General features: G+C 40.8%; 1 protein-coding gene across 6 annotated transcripts in view; it reads left to right on the forward strand.

The window, feature by feature from the left end:
- MAP2K5 (mitogen-activated protein kinase kinase 5) overlaps positions 1–20,426 on the forward strand; it is a 263,618-nt gene that overhangs the window by 204,957 nt on the left and 38,235 nt on the right. For all 6 annotated transcript variants that reach the window (XM_082383386.1, XM_082383387.1, XM_082383388.1 and 3 more), the window contains one exon: positions 19,805–19,866. In XM_082383386.1, the coding sequence (XP_082239512.1) occupies positions 19,805–19,866 (62 nt within the window). The remainder of the gene's footprint in view (positions 1–19,804; positions 19,867–20,426) is intronic.

Genomic DNA, 20,426 nt, shown 5'->3' on the forward strand with positions numbered 1-20,426 from the left:
GATTGCTGTTAAATCTAATACATTTTACTTGTTTGATTTGGGTAAAATCTTGAGGCTTTTGAAATCATCATAGGGAGATGTTCTAAGAAGAGAAGTATGTGTGATGAAGGACAATAGCTTGCAGCTTAAATCGTATATTTTTCTTTATAGCACTTCTTCCTCAGTTGAGAGAAAACTATAACTTAGACATCTATTCCCATTTACTCTTAAAACATTCAAATATCTTTTTTATGGAAACTTGGGAAATTCACATATATTTTTAAAACAAACATTAAGTTGATCTTGGAACCAAGCTGATGATTGGGAATAAGAGTATTAGGAAAGAGTTGGCCAGGTGACCTGCCTGAGGCAAGGTGCATCATAGCTTCTAAGAAAGGAAGGATTGGTGGGATCTTTTAATTACTGTGCTTGCCCCATGTTTGTCAGATTTCTCATTGCTGTGATATAGTGTTTCTCAAAGGGTAGTCCAAGGACTAACTACATCAGGATTACGTAAGACTCTTGTTTAAAATGCAGATTCTTGGACCCAGATCTCTGAATTAGACTTTCTAGGGGTAGAGCCCAGGAATCTACATTTTACTAGCTTCCCAATTCTTTGCACATGAAAGTTTGAGAACCTCTTCCGTAATGGCTAAGTCTGCCCTTTTAGATCCCAGAGGACAGTTAACTGTCTATCTTCATTTACATCTGACATTTAGGGCTTCTATTTCTGAATGAATATAACCAGCCAGGATTTGAACCATCTTACTCTTTGGGCATGGGATATACCTCATTATGAAATGGCTATCCAATGACAGTATATGCTGTTTCTCTTCGGGAAAAGTGAAATCAAAAAGTACCACCCAAGGGAATCTAATTCAAACAAGATGGATATATTTGGAGTCATGTACAAAATAGCTAAGCAAAGCCAAGTGTAACGTACTTTATTTATTATTATGTGGATGTACCTTGACCTCCTAGCATGGCCTGGCAAACAACAAAGAAGTAGTAGATCAAGTGGATAGGAGCCAGCGCTAGAGTAGCCAGGGGTGAATGTCAGGAGTTGAGAGTCAGGAGGTGGAATCGTGGGACAAAGCCAGAGTCAGCCACCACACATCCAAATAAAGACACCAAAAGTTAAACAGAGTAGTAAGAATCATGAACATGAAATTTGAACCACAGAACAGGAACTGGATGAGTAGCCAAGGTACCAAGAGAATCAGGCTCCAAAGAGAAATCTGGGAAATTTAGTTTAATTTTAGGGGGTGGAGCTTGTCTGGTTTGGACCTGGCTAACTCAGGATATGAGTGCTGTCTTAGAGATACCATCTTTGCCTCAAAGTTGCTTCTCTCAATAGAACTTCTTACTGTAAAACTCATAATCAGGCCCTCTCCAAGTCCCTGAATACCTGAGTTGTAAAGTACTTTGGTTCATTGTAAGTGATGTGTGTCTATGCGTGCCATGATGCCTTAGCCATCTGATATCATTGGGGAATGAGGTGGCCCTTGCTGTCTAGCTAACTGATACTACTTTAAGCTCTGACATCAGAGAGAAAATTTGCATTTTTTAGAAAGAATGTTTCTAAAATGTATTTGCTCTTGGCAGCCTGTTGATAAAGTATAGTGAATATCATTTCATTGATAATAAAGGTTTTATAAAAGGTATCATAACCTTTTCTTGATGACTCAGGTCCCTGTTTTGAACATGGTACTGAACTAAACTTTGATGTATTGATGCCCTATAGGGCTGTAGAATTGTGGGGATCTTGCCTTGTTCTTTCATTGAATTTTACCAGCCATTTTGCTTTTGTGTTTGGCCTTGGCACTCAGTGATATGCTTGGGCTTTTTGAGGTGTAGAGAGCCATTTGCTCCCAAACTAAATGACCCCTACATGGGTGTGCTGCTCTGCTTGGTGCTTTTCTTGTGTTCTCTCTTGTGATCACCTCTGTTTTCTATGGTCACTCCTCATTCTTGTCAGTGACTACTGGCTGCCCCAGTTATCTGATCATCTTGTCTCAGTCTTTGCACTCCTGACGGTGACCCTAGCAAAATTAAAGGTATCAAATGAAATCAGATACCCAAGTGGTATGTGTAAGGTCAAACCACTCCTCTGAGAAGAGAGGTTGAGGCTGATGAAGTAAAATGAGTGGGCTTGTGTTCATTAATTCAGCAGCTAGTCCTCAAAAGTGCCCACTGTATGCCAGCCCAAGTTGACCAGGCCATGCTCAGGGCAGCCTCCAAGCCTAGAGAGGACTGTTCTTCCAGGCAAGTCTCCCAGGTCAACTGCAGATTAGATTTGTGAGTCAGGGTAGAAAGGCAGAGGCATAGTCCCAAATCCTGGGCCAATACAGTGTGCTGGGACTCAGGAGGCTATGTGGCCATCTAATGCTCTCCCCAGTGCCTGGGCTCCCAGTTTGGCTGGCAACAAAGGGCTGGCCACATTGGTGATGTGGCAGGTGGGAACAGAGCAGTGATATCTGAGTCACCAAATCCCAGGCTGGCTGGAGCCAGCCAGGACATCAGTGGATTGAGGTGCCGTGAATTGCAAAGACTGAAGTGGGGACTTCCCCCTTGAGCCTGCCCCCCAAGAAGGCCACAGACTTGGAAAAGATAAGAGTCTGGAAATGAATAATTATGCTTCGTTACAGGATGCATACTATACAACCCAGAAACAGGAGGGTTTGTTCTGCCAGAAGAGGGTTTGTTCTGGGGGTAGATCAGGAGATGTGACATTTAAGCTAGGTCTTACAGGATGAGAAGAAGTTTGCAAGGTCAAAAAAGGAAAAAAATAAATGTCAGACAGAAGGGCTTGAAAGTTTCTTGCAAATCATTTTTGACTTCACAGATGTGTTTCAGAATGTTCAGGTTATCTAAAATATGACAGCCAGAAAAACGGATTATTACTCTGTGTGTGTGTGTGTGTGTGTGTGTGTGTGTGTGTGTGTGTGTGTTTCAAGCATATTATAGCTAAAAATAAATTTCTATCTAACATCTGTAGGTGCTCAGCAGGACAATTAACAAATCCCTGGTTTATACATCTGTTTATTTATTCCTTTTACCAGTAAAAAGTGAATTCCTATAAGTCATGTTTTATACCTGATCAGAAGTATCTTCTAAATGATAGGATATAAAATCAAAACACAAAATCAGTTGTAATTCTATATATTAGTAACCCAAAATGAACAATTCAAAAGTGAAATTAAGGGCTTCCCTGGTGGCACAGTGGTTGAGAATCTGCCTGCTAATGCAGGGGACACAGGTTCGAGCCCTGGTCTGGGAAGATCCCACATGCCGCGGAGCAACTAGGCCCATGAGCCACAACTACTGAGCCTGTGCGTCTGGAGCCTGTGCTCCGCAACAAGAGAGGCCATGATAGTGAGAGGCCCGCGCACTGCAATGAAGAGTGGCCCCCGCTTGCCGCAACTAGAGAAAGCCCTCGCACAGAAACGAAGACCCAACACAGCCAAAAATAAATTAATTAATTAAAAAAAAAAAGTGACATTAAGAAAACACTTCAAGTTATAGTTAGCATCAAAAAGAATAAAATACTTAGGAATAAGTCTAACAAACGAAGTGGAAAACTTATACACTGAAAATTATAAATTATAAATTATCTTTGAAAGAAATTAAAGACTTAAATAAATAGAAAGACATTCCACATTCATGGAATGGAAGACTTAATATTGTTAAGATGGCAGTGCTCCCCAAATTGATCTACAGATTCAGTGCAATCCCTGTCACAATCCCAGTGGGCTCTTTTGCAGAAATGGATGAGTTGATCCCAAAATTCATATGGAAATGCAAAGGAGTCAGAGTAGCCAAAACAATCTTGGGGAAAAAAGAACAAAGAGGATTCAGGTTTCCTGATTTCAGAACGTATTACAAAGTTACAGTAATCAAGATAGTGTGGTTCTGACATAAGGATAGACATGTGAAATGGAGTTGAGAGTCCAGAAATAAACCCGTATGTCCATGGTCAGTTGTTTTCTGATGAGGATGCCAAGACCCTTTAATGGTGAAAGTATAGTCTTTTCAACAAATGATGCTGGAACAGTTGGAGATCCACATGCAAAATAATGAGTTTTTTTCACATCATATACAAAAACTAACTCAAATTGGATCAAAGACCTAAATGTAAGTGTTTCACAGCTAAGACTGAAACTCTTAAAAGGAAATATTGGTATAAATCTGTGACCTTAGATTAAGTAACAGTTTCTTGGATATGACACCATCAGGATAATGGAATCACTGTAACAATGCCAGGGTTCCAGGCCAATAGACAACTAGAGCCAGGGCAAATCACGGCTTTAAGAGGAGGACCTTTGTGCCCCAGTCTGGAAGGTAGGGGAGATGATGGCTTTCCCTGTAAGGTGTGTAGCTTGAAAAGGATTGACAGGAAGGCCACAGTGGGGATAGGGGAGAGGACGATGGAAAGGAAGTGGCCAGCTGAGTGATGGGCAAGAAGAGGTTGGGGCGAGGGGGCTGGGGGGGTGTTGCTGTGGGACCTGGCCTTGGGTCCTCAATGATGAGGAGGAGTAAAGTGGGCTTGCTTAAGATGGGAACAGACTCTCTTGGTCCAAAACATATTTAATAGCCCATCATTACAAAATTCCATTTATAAAAGGCTTTGTCTTCTGTGAGTTTTTATGACTCTATTTAATCATAAAATTTAATTGAGACATAAGAGAGCCTCCACTATTTACTTATCTGCCTGGCTGGCATATGCACATCATTACAGTGGTACTAAAAAGAGGCACGAATGGGGACAATCATCCACGCCACGAAACTCCTGAGCTCACAAGAGGCTTCATGTGGACTCTTCACTTAGACCTGACTCCTCTGATGTTTTCTAGCAATGCCAGCAAACATGTCCAGTGCTGGAAGGAAGCAGTGTTTGATGCTAACCCCCACCTGGCAGCTTAGTAAAGAAGAGGATGGAGGTTAATCACACAGCTAGACACTTCCACATGAGCTGGGCAAACTGAGAGGCGGCTGACGTCTCTGTTCTAGAAGAGGGTGATACCTGAAGAAGGGGGTGAGAAAAGAGAGGACTGGGAAGGGAGAAGAAAATGAAGAGAAGAGTCTGCTTTATAACCACATATAACCATAACAAGCTTCTAAGCTTTTCTCTCTGCCTTGTTTCTCCGACCACCCTACCTCCACAGGATTATCTTTTAAAAAATACAGATCTCAACCTGCCAAACCCTGCCTATAGGGTAATGTCTGAACCTCTTAGCACAGCATTTGAGATTCACACCCATGTTTTTTTCAGCCTTACTTTGGGTCCATCATTAGTCTTGATGGCTGCCCCACACTTTTCATACTTAGGGTTGTGTTCCTCACTCTGCTTGGAACGGCCTTCCGTTTTTTACTTTGTAAATGCCTAAGTGTTCTCCAAGGCTCAGCTCAAATGTGATGTCCTCTTTGAAGCTGTCTCTGTTACCTTCCCATTTCTTCCATCCTGCCCCATGCCCACCCAGTGCTAGGCATAATTCAGCATAGCATGTTTACAAAGCTTTATTATTGTTAATCATACGGAATCAAATTTACTTTGTGAGTTTGTCTCCCACTGTATCATGAAGTCATCCAGCACAGGGATTTATCCCCACACCTAGTAGAGATCATGGCTCAAGCAGACGCTCCTTGAAGTAAATTAAAATAGGAATTTTTTTCTAGCAGGACTAGTCCTACAGAAAATAGCATGTGATCTAAGTTTGTCTTTTCTTCTACTGAGGCCCATTCTATCCAGCTGAAAAGGACTGCTAAGTTCAGAGATCATCACAGAGAAACTTATTTCTGTTTTCTATTTTTACTTTGACATTTTTATTTAAGTATAATTTACATAACATAAAATTCACTCTTATAAAGTATACAGCTCAGTTCCAGAACATTTCCATCACTTCGTAAAGAAACCCAGTGCCTGTTAACAGTAACTCCTAGTTCCTCTCTCCCCTCCAGTCCTGGCAACCACTAGCTAATCTACTTTCTGTCTCTATGGATTTCCCTATTGTGGACATTTCATATAAATTGGACCATGCAATATCTGGTGTTTTGTTTCTTTCATTTAGCATAATGTTTCCAAGGTACATCCATGTTGTAGTATTTATCAGTACTTCATATATATTTATGGTCAAATAATATTCCATTGTATGGATATACCACATTTTTCTTTATCTGTTCATCAGTTGATTAACATTTGGGGTGTTTCCACTTTTTTGGGGGGGAGGTTTTATTTATTTATTTATTTATTTTTGGCTGTGTTGGGTCTTCGTTTCTGTGCGAGGGCTTTCTCTAGTTGTAGCAAGCGGGGGCCACTCTTCATCGCGGTGTGCGGGCCTCTCACTATCGCGGCCTCTCTTGTTGCGGAGCACAGGCTCCAGACGCGCAGGCTCAGTAGTTGTGGCTCACGGGCCCAGTTGCTCCGCGGCATGTCGGATCCTCCCAGACCAGGGCTCGAACCCGCGTCCCCTGCATTGGCAGGCAGATTCTCAACCACTGCGCCACCAGGGAAACCCTGTGTACTAGTTTTTATGTGGATATATGTTTTGTTTTCAATTCTCTTGGATATGTATACCTAGTAGTGGAATTGCTGGGTCATATGAAAATTCTGTGTTCAATTTTCTTTTTTTAAATAAATTTATTTATTTTTGGCTGCGTCGGGTCTTCGTTGCTGCACGTGGGCTTTCTCTAGCTGCGGCGAGCGGGGGCTACTCTTTGTTGCGGTGCGCGGGCTTCTCATTGCAGTGACCTCTCATGTTGTGGAGCATGGGCTCTAGGCATGCAGGCTTCAGCAGTTGTGACACGTGGGCTCAGTAGTTGTGGCTCATGGGCTCTAGAGCACAGGCTCAGTATTTGTGGCGCACGGGCCTAATTGCGGCATGTGGGATCTTCCCTGATCAGGGCTCGAACCCGTGTCCCCTGCACTGGCAGGCGGATTCTTAACCACTGCGCCACCAGGGAAGCCCAAAAACACACAAAAGTGTTTAACTTTTTGATGAACTTTCAAACTGTATTTCACAGCAACTGCACCATGTTACATTCCCATCAGTAATTTATGAGATTTCAGATTTCTCCACATACTTGCCAACACTTGTTATTTTCTGGGGGTTTTTTTCCTTTGAATTGTAGTCATCCTAATGGATGTAAAGTAGTCTCTCATTGTGGTTTTGATTTGCATTTCCCTTATGATTAATGATGTTGAGCGTATTTTCATGTGTTTATTGGTCATTTGAATATTTTCTTTTAAATTCTATTCAAATGCATTTTCTATTTTTAAATTGGTTTTTCCTTTTTAATTATTAGTTTTGAGTTGTTAGAGTTCTTTTTAAATTAATTAATTAATTTATTATTTGTCTGCATCGTGTCTTCGTTGCAGCACGCAGGATCTTTCATTGTGGCACAAGGGCTTCTCTCTAGTTGTGGCGCGGACTCCAGAGCACAGGCTTAGTTGCCCCGTGGCATGTGGGATCTTAGTTCCCCGACCAGGGATCAAACCCGTGTCCCCTGCATTGGAAGGTGGACTCTTAACCACTGGACTGCTAGGGAAGTGCCTAGAGTTCTTTATGTATTCTGGATACTAGACTCTACATTTTTTCTCCCATTCTGTGGATTGACTTTAACTTTCTTGATGGTGTCCTTTGACACACAAAAGTTAAACAAAATTTTTTTTGGACTTCGAAGCCTTTCTGGTTTGATCAAAGGATAGGAAGCTTAGATCTCTACCCTGTCCCTGTCCCACTCATGGCACCCACATAAAAGTCCTTAGAGTTCCATAGATTATAATTTGAAAACCACCGATTATAGCCCAAACAATCATTCTGTAAACCTGTATTAATCCCAAAGCTAGGTACTGGGAATAGGGAATGAGTAAGATACAGTTGCCACCATTAAAGAGTTTCTACTCTAGTCAGGGACACAGGCTAGTAAACAGTCATGTATGAGTAGATAACTTTAAACTAAACTGCAGGAAGGGACTTCCCTGGTGGTCTAGTGGGTAAGACTCTGAGCTCCCAATGCAGGGGGCCCGGGTTCAATCCCTGGTGGGGAAACAGATCTCACATGCTGCAACTGAGAGTTCGCATGTCGCAACTAAGACCCGGCACAGCCAAAATAAATAAATAAGTAAACAATAAATAAATATTAAACTAAACTGCAGGCAGTATACGTGGCATGAGACTTAATGAGCTCTCAGAGGAGCACAGTGACTGTTGTTTTAACCCCCTCACATAAAAGGGTATTTATGACAAGGCATTTAATGATGTTTGCAGTCATATAAATTCTACATATACTAAAAGTGTGGACAAGGTGCTGGGGAAACACAGAGAGGAGAGAGAATGAAGGAGGTGATAATATACCAGAGAGCTCCACGGAGAAGGGAAGCCCAAAGGGCCAGTAGGAATTAGCCTCAGAGATAACTTGAGGCCCATGCGGAGTTCAGTATGGCTGCAGTGCTTGGCAAAGTATTAAAAGAGATGAGGCAATGGCTACATTTAGAAGGATCTTTACACATTGTGCCTGAAGGCATTTGCAGGGATGGAGGGGAGGGAGGTGAAAGAGTTTTAAGCAGGGGATCAACAGAACCAGATTTGTGTTTCAGAAAAATCACTCTGATGGGGTTGTGGAAAGTGGATGGGGAAGGACAGTTAGGAACTTACTGTGCTTATAGGCCTGACCAGAAATTATGTGGGCTTTCCATTAAGACAGCCTTAGCATGTTTGAAGAGTATTCAGGAGATGGAATAAACTGAATTTGGTGAGTAATTGGATGTAGGAGAGTGGGGAGGTAGGGTCAGAGAAGAAGCATTTGGCTTGGTCAGTCAAACTGTCACTGAGCTGGGGCACACGCACACTTCGTGGGAAGAAGATAATTAGCATTCAGTTTGTAGGGCAGCACCAAGCACCTCGTTCAGAACTATATCAATTCCTGTTTCAGACCCAGTTATAAGAAGTTTATCAACTAGACTCTAAGTTCCCAGGGTTTTTATTTCTATCTTCCTAGTACTGCACCTAATTGATGTACAGTAGTCACTTATAAATATTTGTTGAATGAAATTTATGCGTAATTATAAGAACTTACTACTTCTTTTTTTTAAGACCTCAGAACAAACAATCCAAAAAGTAATAGTATATGACAAGGAGATATTTAGCTAATAAATAGAGTCCTTTATCAAAATTCAGAAGTCTAGCCTTAACCCTAATGGTTGATAAAATGTTTCCCCAGTGTTCCCCAATGTCATGTTGCTTTCCCACAGCACTGTGTTTTACAGATGAGGAAACTGAAGGACAAAGGATGGGACTCTTTTTACTATACTATAATTGACCTTGATGGAAGCAAAAAGTGACAGCTGAACTTTGTGGCATCAAAGGAAGAGATTATTTTTTTAAACTGTAAAAGCAGACAACTTAGAAAGCATTGCAGACATGCCCCAAGGACAGAAGTATATTGCAACACAGTTCAGTTTCGCTGTCTGTAAGAATGACTCTGTGTCTTTAAGAAATAATTGAATTCCCTTCTGCATATTCTGTTTATGTTGGCAGGGAGGAGATTGACTCCTTTTAGAAAGATTTATGTACACAAAAGGTTTGGCTCTTAAACCACTGTTATCTTTTAAAAATTCATTTGTGCAGAATCACTCATTCTTGGACAGGTTAACTGAGGGCTGGTTAACCGAGAAGCTGCTGGGCTGTGAACGTAGCAGGTGCTTTCTGGGGGTGGGGGTGGGGGAGTGAGGGTGTGGAAAATGGCTGTCTAATAATACCCCCCTGGAATTCAAAAAGTGGTATTAACCAGCTCCAGAGGGAATAATATCTATTCATTTTTTGCCTGAGGGACTTCGCCATAATTCTGGCTTCTGAAGTTAGCAAAAAAATAAAAGGAACATCCCCCATCCCTCCTGCTCCCAGCATCCTAGGATGGCCTCTTTCTTTCACAACACCTAACTGCAGGTAGCTTAAAGTGAGACAAGACTCGATGGCCTGAGCTGTCCGACGTGACCCGTGCATGCCTAGAGCTTCCCACCACAGTGACTGACACTCTAACCACTTGCATAAATGGGTATTGATGATGTGGGATTTCATGTTATTTGTAACTTGTATGAGTTAATGACTGGGAGGCATTAGAAACTTGGTAAGTTAATACAAGTAGATATACAATAGCCGTGTCCTGCAGCGATATGGTTAACTAGACCTCTGTCTCATAGTGTGAGGAATGTATAATTGGGATCCTGAAAACCGATATTCTCCTTTTATGTAAGGCAACCTTTAGAAATCTAATACCGCCTTTGAAAAGTCCAGTATGTTTAAATTAATGCAGTTTGACTGGTTTGAAAATTGAAAATAGGTTAGCATTAAGGCCATGATTCCTTTAGTAATTACTTTTTCTATTGGTAATAACTGTTTCTTTAGAAATGACATTAAGATTCTACCAAAACACAGCAGTAATCCAAAAGTTAATGTCTGTTCATTTATAATTATATTGAATTCATATTTATGAGCTGTCGGGAGGAAGGAGAAAGAAAGAAGGAAGTTTTAAAAATGTAACAGAAGAAACAAGTTAAAAGCAGAAATTTTCCTGATGGTCTGAAGAATGTATAAAGTCACTTAAAGTGGGAAAAAATAATTTTTTAAATACAGTTACAAAAAAAATAATAAATACAGTTACATAAAGTCAGATTTTATTAGCTACTGCTGAAAAAAATCTATATTTTTATTATTTCCTAGTGGCACTGAATGAATTCAGTGGATAGACTTTTTCCATTTCTTCTTTTTTCCTAATCAAAATATTAGCATAAACATCCCTATGATTTTGATCTCAGTAAGTCAATTAGATTTGGGTTTTTTTTTAAACCAGGGAAGATTCTGCATCTTTAGACAGTCATTGGACAAGTAGCTTTGTGTTGTTTTCTTTGAATTGTCCATGAAGCGTGATGTATTATTAATGAATTAATTTCTTGGTGGTGAAGGCCTGTGAATAGCTTTCTGTGAATGGGCAGTTGCCTGGTGGGGCCCGTTTTGGCTGCTGTCATTTAACATGTGTTGCTCTATTGTGAAGTCTCATCCAGCCGTAGGACAATGCTCGTTTAATCCACCATGATGGGACCTACACACCCTGAGCCCAAGTTGGATGCTAGGGTCAGTTACCCAGCAGCTCGGGCTGGGGCACTGCTCTGCCTCACTGCCTAGCTGCTGTAATCACTTTGCCTGCCGTTAATTTTCCCTAAACCAGGGAAAACACGTCTGTAAACAGTGCAAATGTTCTCAAAAGAGATTCCAAACTGGTCGGCTGGAGTGTTGCCTTCATTCCAGGATGGAGGCAGCATTCCAGGGAGTGTAAGTTCCTTCCTTCCTCCTGGAAATGAAAGCGTCTGGGCCCACGAGATCCCTGATGTTCTGAGGTCCAGAGTAGCAGATGGCATTATGATTTTCCAAATCCTGATGAACGTTCTAACTGAACTTGTTCATTTCACAGTATGTGGTTCTATGTTTTTTTCACTTCCTCTCCCCTCCTCCCTCCCTGTTCCTCTCTTTGTTCCTCTCCTATTGACTAATTTTAAACTGATGTGGTATCTCATCAGTTTAACCAGCTTTAAATTCCCTTCTCTCTGTTTATTGTATGGAACCAGGTATGGCACAATTTCACATATAATTCTCAGCCTCCGAGTCACAGCCAACATAGCCTTTGAATTTGTTTATAAAAATGTGTAAGCAAATACCGCTGACACTCCTACACCATGCAGCCACTGGAAGTTCTGTTTTCCGCGTATCCATAGCTGGCAGTGCAGGTGGCAAATGGCAGTAATTATTTTAACTAACAGTCGAGTGAACATTCAGGAGGACACACAGTGTGGCGATGTGGACTTTGGATTTCAGCAAGTTCCCTGAGTCTACCTGGATAGTGTTATGGCTTGTTGATTTTTCAGGACATGGACCTGCCAGGTTCTTGCCCTTGAATGGTATGTGGATGTAGTTCAGCTGTTTCAATGTTAATGCTTTACCTATGAAAAGAGAAATGATTCCTTTCATTTAGGAGCCTGTTAAGGGTTCTTTTTCACTCCTGGATTTTCCTTTCATTTTTGTTTAATATAGTTTGTGATCTACCTTTAAGATTGCTTTTAATCAGCATTTCTACACATAGAACCTGGTGAAATGGCAGTGTGTATATTAACATTATAATTTAGGTCCTGGATCAAACATGTGTAGCTGGACTTTTCCTGAGGAAAAAAAACTGACCTTACCAGCGTACAAAATTCAAACACTATATAGGGACAAGGTAAAACCACAGGTAGGAATTGCTGAATAATTACCTTTAGACTAGCCTGAGCAGGAGGCTTCCCACGAGGGTGAACTCATTTAATGGTTCCTAAAACTCAATCTTGTGGATGTCAGTGGTCATGCTTGATTATTTGCAGCAGTGTTTTATGAAAAAGCAATAGAAATGCTTTGGGAGGCTACAGAGATAGAGAGAGGGGACAATAACAGGTTTTACTTTTGTAAATGAAATCCCTTTGGTATGAGACAAGCATGTTTTTTGCTGCTCTGCCTAAGCCATTGAAAAGGGAGGTGTATGTGGATGTTAGTGTGCAGGTGTGTGTGTGTGTACCATTCAGATAGGCACCTCTAAATAATACTGTACACTATAGCTTATGACCAACGAGAGACCTAAAATAAAAAGAAAAAAGATGTTCATTGACTTTGGAAAGCAAGCAATTGCAAATATGGTTTAAGAGATTAATTCATTTTCCAGTTCTCCACCTACCTGTTTTCAAGGAATTTTATGAAACACCAAGATCTTTGCCATATGTTTAGAAAATCTCTGAGTAAATGTAAGTCTTTTAAATGACAAAAAAATGAAGGGTTAGTTTTGACATAAATGACAAAGTTTGTTTCTCTTCTCTTTTATCACAGTACTGAAGAACTGCCAAAACATTTAGGAGAAAAAGAAAATAGGAAAAAAATCTGTATAATCTCAAATTTCAGAGATTCCTTTAGACCTGTTAATTTACATTTTGTGTTTTTTATAAGCCATCTGGTTGTACTTGGCTAATAGCTGGTTCTCCCATGTTTTAAAGGTTTATGGGTAAGTTGGGTGTTTCAGTGGCGAAAATTCAGGCCTTTTGCCCCTGATTCCAGGTCCATCTGAGACAAGTTAAATGAACAGCTACTGTTAGCCGGGACCCAGTGGATAGAACTTCACACCAAAATGCCCACACATGTAATTTGTCACGTCTGGCAACCCAGAGCATGGGGTGACCCAGTGTGGAAATTGAATCATCTTTCACTTTCTCTGCTCAAGGCTTGATGTGGTGTGGGATGAGGAAGATGAGGGCTCTCTGGTCTCCAGCTGAAGAGGATCAGAGACTTCCTTTTCTGATGACGTCCATCTGCAAGCCTTCCTAAACTCAAAGCCTCTTTCTCACCCCAGAGCTGTCCCTCATAGCACCCTGCAGATTAGGTCAGTTCCATCCGCACTGTGAAATCAAAAATACACTTAGGGTCAAAATACTGATTGTTTCCTGACAGGGTGACCATATTTTTAAGTAAACTAGGTGTTTTGAACAGGCGTTGACTGAATTTGTACAAGTCCGGTGTGGAATTTTGGTTTACTAATATCTTAACTGGGCTGAGTCATTCTCTGAGCATTTGTCTATCCATTCCCACCTTTCTCTCTCTGATGAGACGTGACTGCCTTTTTTCCCTGGCTACAGTCTACTATAGCAAAAACTTACAGATGTGAACATTGAGGACCTTCAAAATATTAAAACTGAGCTCATTTCCCAGAGTCTACCATTGCATTACACTTTGGATAGGTAGATTTTTGGGATTTCTTCTGTGGAGATCTTTAAAGGTGAGAGTCCAGTTTTTTTGTTTTTTGTGTCCTCCCCAAATAAATGAGGTTCCCTCCCCGGTCAAGAGCAGATTTGTCCTGTGGATTCTGCCAGTTGTCTCACAAAGATGCTATTTTAAGGCAGTGAACAGTGGGGGATCAAAAAACAATTTGGGATCTGATAAGGCAAAATGCTGTCCTGCCTGATGTGAAGCCACTGGAATCACAAACAACCTTCAATCCCAGCATTGCAGATAGATGTGGAGTGATCTAGGAGAGCTGTGCCAGTTAGTATGAACCCCAGTGTGTAGGACCAGAAAGTGTTGGGCCAGGCCAAGGGAACATTAGGCTTGAATTAAAAGATTTATTTTTAAAATGTTAGACTATAACTCTCAGTACTGGTCAGACTGTAGGTGATTCTCTAATGTTAATTAACGTGTTGGCTTGATGGCTTGACACCAAGAAGTCTAGAAATAGGCTGTTAAAAACTGTTAAAAAGGATTGCCATGTTTCACTTAATTTGCTTGGTTTAATCTAACCACAGCACAGCTGACCTCAGAATTCACCAGTGTGGCCAACACCTTGAGACTTTTGAGAAGTTGTCCTTCTATCTTCTTTACGTTTTACTGCCAATACGTATAAAATCTTGGTTTGGAGGAATGTCTGTTTTGCACAAGAGAAGGGAACATGACACAGATTAAGATGTTCAAGGTCCCTTCACCCCCAGGTGCTCTCTGGAAGTGAGGAAGGAAGAAAGTGGGAGAGCAAAAACGGTATGCGCAGCCCTCCAGACTCTCACAATAAGTTTCTTCCCCATCACTCTTAGGGGTGCACGTCTTATCCCTCTGAACAACACACAAATTCTTCCAGGCTATGGATCAAGTATCAGTCATCCCACAATGCCAGCCCAGTGCCTTTGACGTGGTAGATGGTCAAGAAAATTGTTGAATGAGTGAAGCAATAAATAAGTAATGAATGATTGTATCATTTTTATACAACATTTTGTGTCTATGCCCTATCAGTGTCTGAATTAACCACCACATCATTGTCAGGTTCCATTGTCATATTTAATTATGAATTAAAGGCAAAAATTAAATCCTCAGGTATATTAGTAAAGCAAAGATCCCTCAACTTTTTTCCAGTTAAATAGTTATGCCAGGCTTCTCCATTATTCAAAGCAGAGCTCTGCTAAAAATCTAGACCTCATGAGTTTAAACAAAAATAGCTCCTTACCCTTTTACTTTTAAACTTCCTATTTTGACATCATTTTATTTTATTTATTTATTTATTTTTGGCTGTGTTGGGTGTTCGTTGCTGTGCGCGGGCTTTCTCTAGTTGCGGTGAGCGGGGGCTACTCTTCGTTGCGGTGCGCGGGCTTCTCATTGTCGTGGCTTTCTGTTGTTGTGGAGCACAGGCTCTAGGCACGCAGGCTTCACTAGTTGTGGCACGTGGGCTCAGTAGTTGTGGCTCACGGGCTCTAGCGCTCAGGCTCAGTAGTTGTGGCGCACGGGCTTAGTTGCTCCACAGCATGTGGGATCGTCCCAGGCCAGGGCTCGAACCTGTGTCCCCTGCATTGGTAGGCAGATTCTTAACCACTGTGCCACCAGGGAAGCCCTTGACATCATTTTAGATTAACATGCAGTTGTGAGAAATAATATGGAGAGATCCTATGTACCCTTCACCCAGTTTCCCCCAATGGTAACAGTTTGTAAGTATAGTACAATATCACAACCAGGAAATTGACATGATACCATCCACTGAATTTATTCAGATTCTACCAGTTTTACATGCACTTTGTGTGTATGTGCGTGCGTGTGTGCATGCTAGCATGTGCGTGAACATTAATGACACGGATTCTTTAAAGCCAAGAAACAACAAGGTTTAATAAAAATACTATGCCTTTAAAATAATGATTTCCCTTTTAAGTAAGTCATTTCAAAAGCATTTTTCTCATTTATGTTTTCTTTATTTGGAGTATCCAACTTACTTGCCTACTCTCAAGATCACAAAGTGTACTTTTTGGCACACTTACTCTGCAGGTGAACCAGCAGCAGTTGTGGTTGGAGTTGAACCTCCTTCTCCCCTCCCCCACCTCGTTGCAGGTACACACACACACATACACTCTCGGATTTTCTGCTGCTTACCTTTTTTTATGCTTGAGTACCTTGCTGACAAGTGCTAATAACAAAATACCCAGAGAGAGTCCAGTAGAAGTTAGCATACATTAAACATTCTGAACTTGTCCTTTTGCTCATAGATTGCACATAATTAATAATTAAACAGCTTCTGTTGTAATGGGTTGACCTTCCTGAACTGTTCATTATTCACAAGGCAAAGGCATCACTCAAACTTTCTTCTCGTCCTTCGCTGTTCTCTAGCGTGCTGCCTGCTTGTGTTCCAGTTGTTTAGCAGGAGGGGCTGACCAGGTAGTTCCCAAAGCCTCTGAGACTTGGAGACTGTCTTCCGTGGTGACCAGAATTGCTTACTGAAATGGCTGCAGCAGCTGTTTTTATATAACAGTTGCCTGCTCCATAACAGGATTCGGCCTGTTTCCCTTAGCAGGACGCTAAAGTTGATTCAGGACCGGAATCTCAGGTCAAGGCTTTTGGTTAAGGTTGTGTCCACTGTTTCGTTCTATACCTGCATGCTTAGAAGTTCAACAGAAAAGTATCCCCCCAAAAGCCCTCAAGGTGAAGTATGGCACCCAGGGTCTTAAAGAGAGTGACTTTTATTAACAATTTAGAGTCCATTTCAGCCAGTGCTGAGAGTTGCTGGTGTAACTGCTGCTCTAATTTGTGTTTACATTTTTGAAATGTATTTTTTCTTCATCTTGCCTGAACCCGTGTTCCACAGAGAACATTTTTGATAAGTAGCAGCAGTGACTTTACCAGATCCTCCGAACCCCTGGGCATGGTTCTGTCTCGCTCTAACCCCACAGTGACTGGCTACTTTCCCTCCCTGGGTGCCACAGCGATGCTGGAGTGGCTTTACTGCGAGCCTCCCTCCCTCCTTCGCACAGGTTGGAATTAGATAACGAAATAGACAGGTTCTCGGAGATTTTTTACATCCTGATCTAAACTAACTTCTAATTTTACTTGCTTAAAAGTGAGAAAAGTATACTTAAAAATCCTCCAGCATGGGGAATACTGTCAGGTCTGTTCGTTTGCCTTCTTTGGGTTGTTGACAGCCTGCGTGCTTCTGTGGAGTTGGAGGCTCTCAGAGGACTCCCCCACCCCGTGTTTGCGTGTGGCATTCTGAACCCGCCCCCCACTAGTCAGTCTTCTGTATATCTCAGAAAATTCTCCTCTGAGATACACAGGAGACGTGGATTTTAATGAAAAGAAATATCTGGCATTATGCTTGTGAGATTAGAATTTCCCCCCGCCTCTTTGATGACTGATTCTTTCCAGGCACCACTGAGATGAGAATCCACTCTCTGTGGTTCTGCAAAGTCGACTTGGGCTGGCATTTTCACAAGTGAAATAAATTATTCATGGGTACCACCCAGGGTTCCTTAGTTTTATATTATGAGGAACTTAACAGGCTACAATATCAGGTCTTAAATAAAATTAACTACCCATGCAAAGATGTCACAGTTTCCTCGTTTTGTTTCTCATCCACGTTAAAATGACATCTTCATCAAGTTGCCTAGTCTATAATTCATTAATTTACTCTTGGTATCATACTTTGAAATGAGGCCCACATTAGCATCACGTTTTATACCAGGATCTTTGTATAAAACCAGTCTAGAATTTTAACCATCTTGGTAAATATTCAGCCACATTAAGACAGTAGGCTTTTATTTTCCTAAACATTCATTTTAAAGCAGCTACTACTCAGACACTTCCAGTACTACAGCCTCCCAAAAAATTTCAGAAAGGAATGACTTAGAAAACTACCTACCTGATCAGAGTCCGTAATTTTTGTACCTCAGACTTTGAACTGTCTTTTTACTAATAGTGTTTGAGACAGTAAAATGTCATCTCTTGAACTGGGCCTTGTAGAATCTTGCAGACTTGGTGATATATATGGCTTTCCTAAAACAGACTGGGCTGAAATTGATACCATGTTTTATTTTTGCTCTTCAAACTGATAGGACTTCTGTGACCATTTTATAGTACCTTTATCGAGGACTTGTCATGTTAACTGCGTGCCTTGTTTCTTTTGAGCAGACTATTTCATCGCCCCCTACCCTCTTTCACGTCCTCTCTATGTAATGCCTGCATGTAATCCTTTGAACTTGGCAAGATTTTATTTCACTCCCATTTTCCTTTGTTTTCCTTTCCTCTTGGAAGCCATTCCCTATTGATGAGAATTTTAAGTTTACAATTACTAACCTTCCCCTCTTCTGGACAAATAATGTCAATTCAAAGAGGATAGATATGCAAAAACTAAGAAACATTTGGTTCACATTCCTTTTTTTTTTAACTTCGGGAATTTTTTTTTTTTTTTTTTTTTGGCTCCTTTGACCCTCTCAGTTCCCTTTGATTTAATTGTATTTTCCGGTAGTTTCCAATTGTTTGATTTGGAAACAAAGCCTTAATAAGAGTTCTAGTTAATTTTCTGTCTTGTAATTACCGATCTCATTTTTCTGATAATTGGTCACAGCAATTATATGTATATTTACTAATCACATAGGAGGCTGTGCAGTTGTATCTATCTGCCACCATTGATAATGACACGCATATTGCAGAGGTGCTTTTATCATCTTCTTTTTTCCACTACATCAAAGCTATTTCCTCTCGTTCTCAATAATGAATACATGCATGCATTTGACACAGTTGTGTGCTAGAGAAATTGTTTGGCTCCCACCAAATGCTGCATGCTCTGAGTTTCTTGCCTGCAGCGCTGGAAGGTTGTATGTAATGATATATTGCTCATCCAAATGGCCAAAGCACTCCAAAGCACAGTGAGATTAAAATAAGTCATTCCTTTGTTAATTTAAATAGGTGCATGTATCATACTTTGCAGGGCACTTTGTGTAGGGATGTCAGGGAGGAAAAAAGCCGCCGAAAGGTATTTTTAATAGCAAATGAGAATAGATGAGAATGGAGTCATTTGCAGCTGCCTACTTTATGTGGCTCTCTTGTTCCAACTGTAGGTCTAATGAGATGACTGTTAAAGTACTCTGCAGTGTAATTTCATTACATTCTGAGCCGTTACACTATAAACACAGTGGCGCTCTCTGTCATTCTTGAAAAAACTCCTAAATCCTTAAAGCCTTCCTTTGCAAATGGTAATGGGGTTTGCTCCCTGTGTTACATGGTAGTTGTCGTTTGTTGCTGTGTAGTTTTCTGCTCTCTTGAGTGACTGCCACCTCCACCCTAGTTCTGTTTGTGGGCAAGGTGGGCATATTTCATTGTGTCCTTAATTCACTGGCTTTCTCATATGATGAGTTTGCCTAGACTGGCAAATAGGCTGAAATTCCTTTTCAGGAAACGGTTTCCCCTATAAAAAGCTTTTCTATTAAAGTGGGAAAAAAAAAACCAAAAAACCAACTCTGACCCACATGATTCAGTTAGGGGCAAGCAGTTAAGAGCAGCTGTATCTACTAATAAATGTAAATAAAAAGGAAAGTGTAAATAGCAAACCCAGTAAAAGAAACAAAGGTCAACACAAGAATAATTTCACAGCTCTTTGTTAATTACAAGACCATTTGTGTGTTACTTAAGTAATCATTAATTTCTCATTTACACTTTCCTACCTTCTTTCCTACCCTGTGGCTATCATTGTCCTTTTTTCACCTCCCTTCCCTCTTTGCTCTCTTGTTTCTCACCATGGTAAAATGTGTGTGGCTTTAAATTTGGCATTTTTTACATAAACATGTGGAAGAGAGTGTAGACTGTTTTTTTAATTGGATGAGGCCTTATTTTCCTTTCCACATGGTGGTGAATCCTTGTTATATATTCATCTTTATATGCTCCTTTGGGATTGGGGGTGGAGGGTATAAAGAAAGAAAAGGAATTGTTGTGACTTTTGGTGACTTGTTTTTCCTCCATCCCAGGATTCACCCGTCCTTCCGGTTGGAGAGTTCTCCGAGCCATTTGTACATTTCATCACTCAGTGGTGAGCCCGTTTGCAAACATGCCATGCCCTCAATGTAAATGATACATGCCATTAACTCTGCGGCTCCGTGAGACCTTATGGCTCTCCCTGCTTCCTTTTGGAGACGGGAGGGACTTCGGGGCCTTGGGCAGATGGGGCAGCAAAGCTGAAGAAATTGTTTAAATTATGTAAACGTTATTTACACAAAGGGTCATAAACGTACTTTAGAGGCTTTTTCCTGTTTTAATAAACTGCTGAGAATCAGGCTCCTTCTTTGAGCACAGGTACTGTTGCTATCCAATTTTTTTTTTAAGAAATACATAATTTTATAGCCCCTATTGAACAGACATATGAAGCTTATTTTTATTAATGTAACCTCAAGTTACCCATAAAAGTGTCTATCACTTAGTGGAAGCAGCATAGTTTATTAATTCATTGGATTTTCAGTAAATAACTTTTATCTTTGGTTATATTTTAGACACAATAGTGGTGTCCCATTTCAATGAATTTTGATGTTTGAGAGACTATGAAAACACAGTTCCACTAGGCCCACTTTAACCGTTATAAGAACTGAGAGGAGC

This window comes from Balaenoptera borealis, assembly GCF_965194805.1.
Source record: "Balaenoptera borealis genome assembly, chromosome: 3".
Lineage (NCBI taxonomy): Eukaryota > Metazoa > Chordata > Mammalia > Artiodactyla > Balaenopteridae > Balaenoptera > Balaenoptera borealis.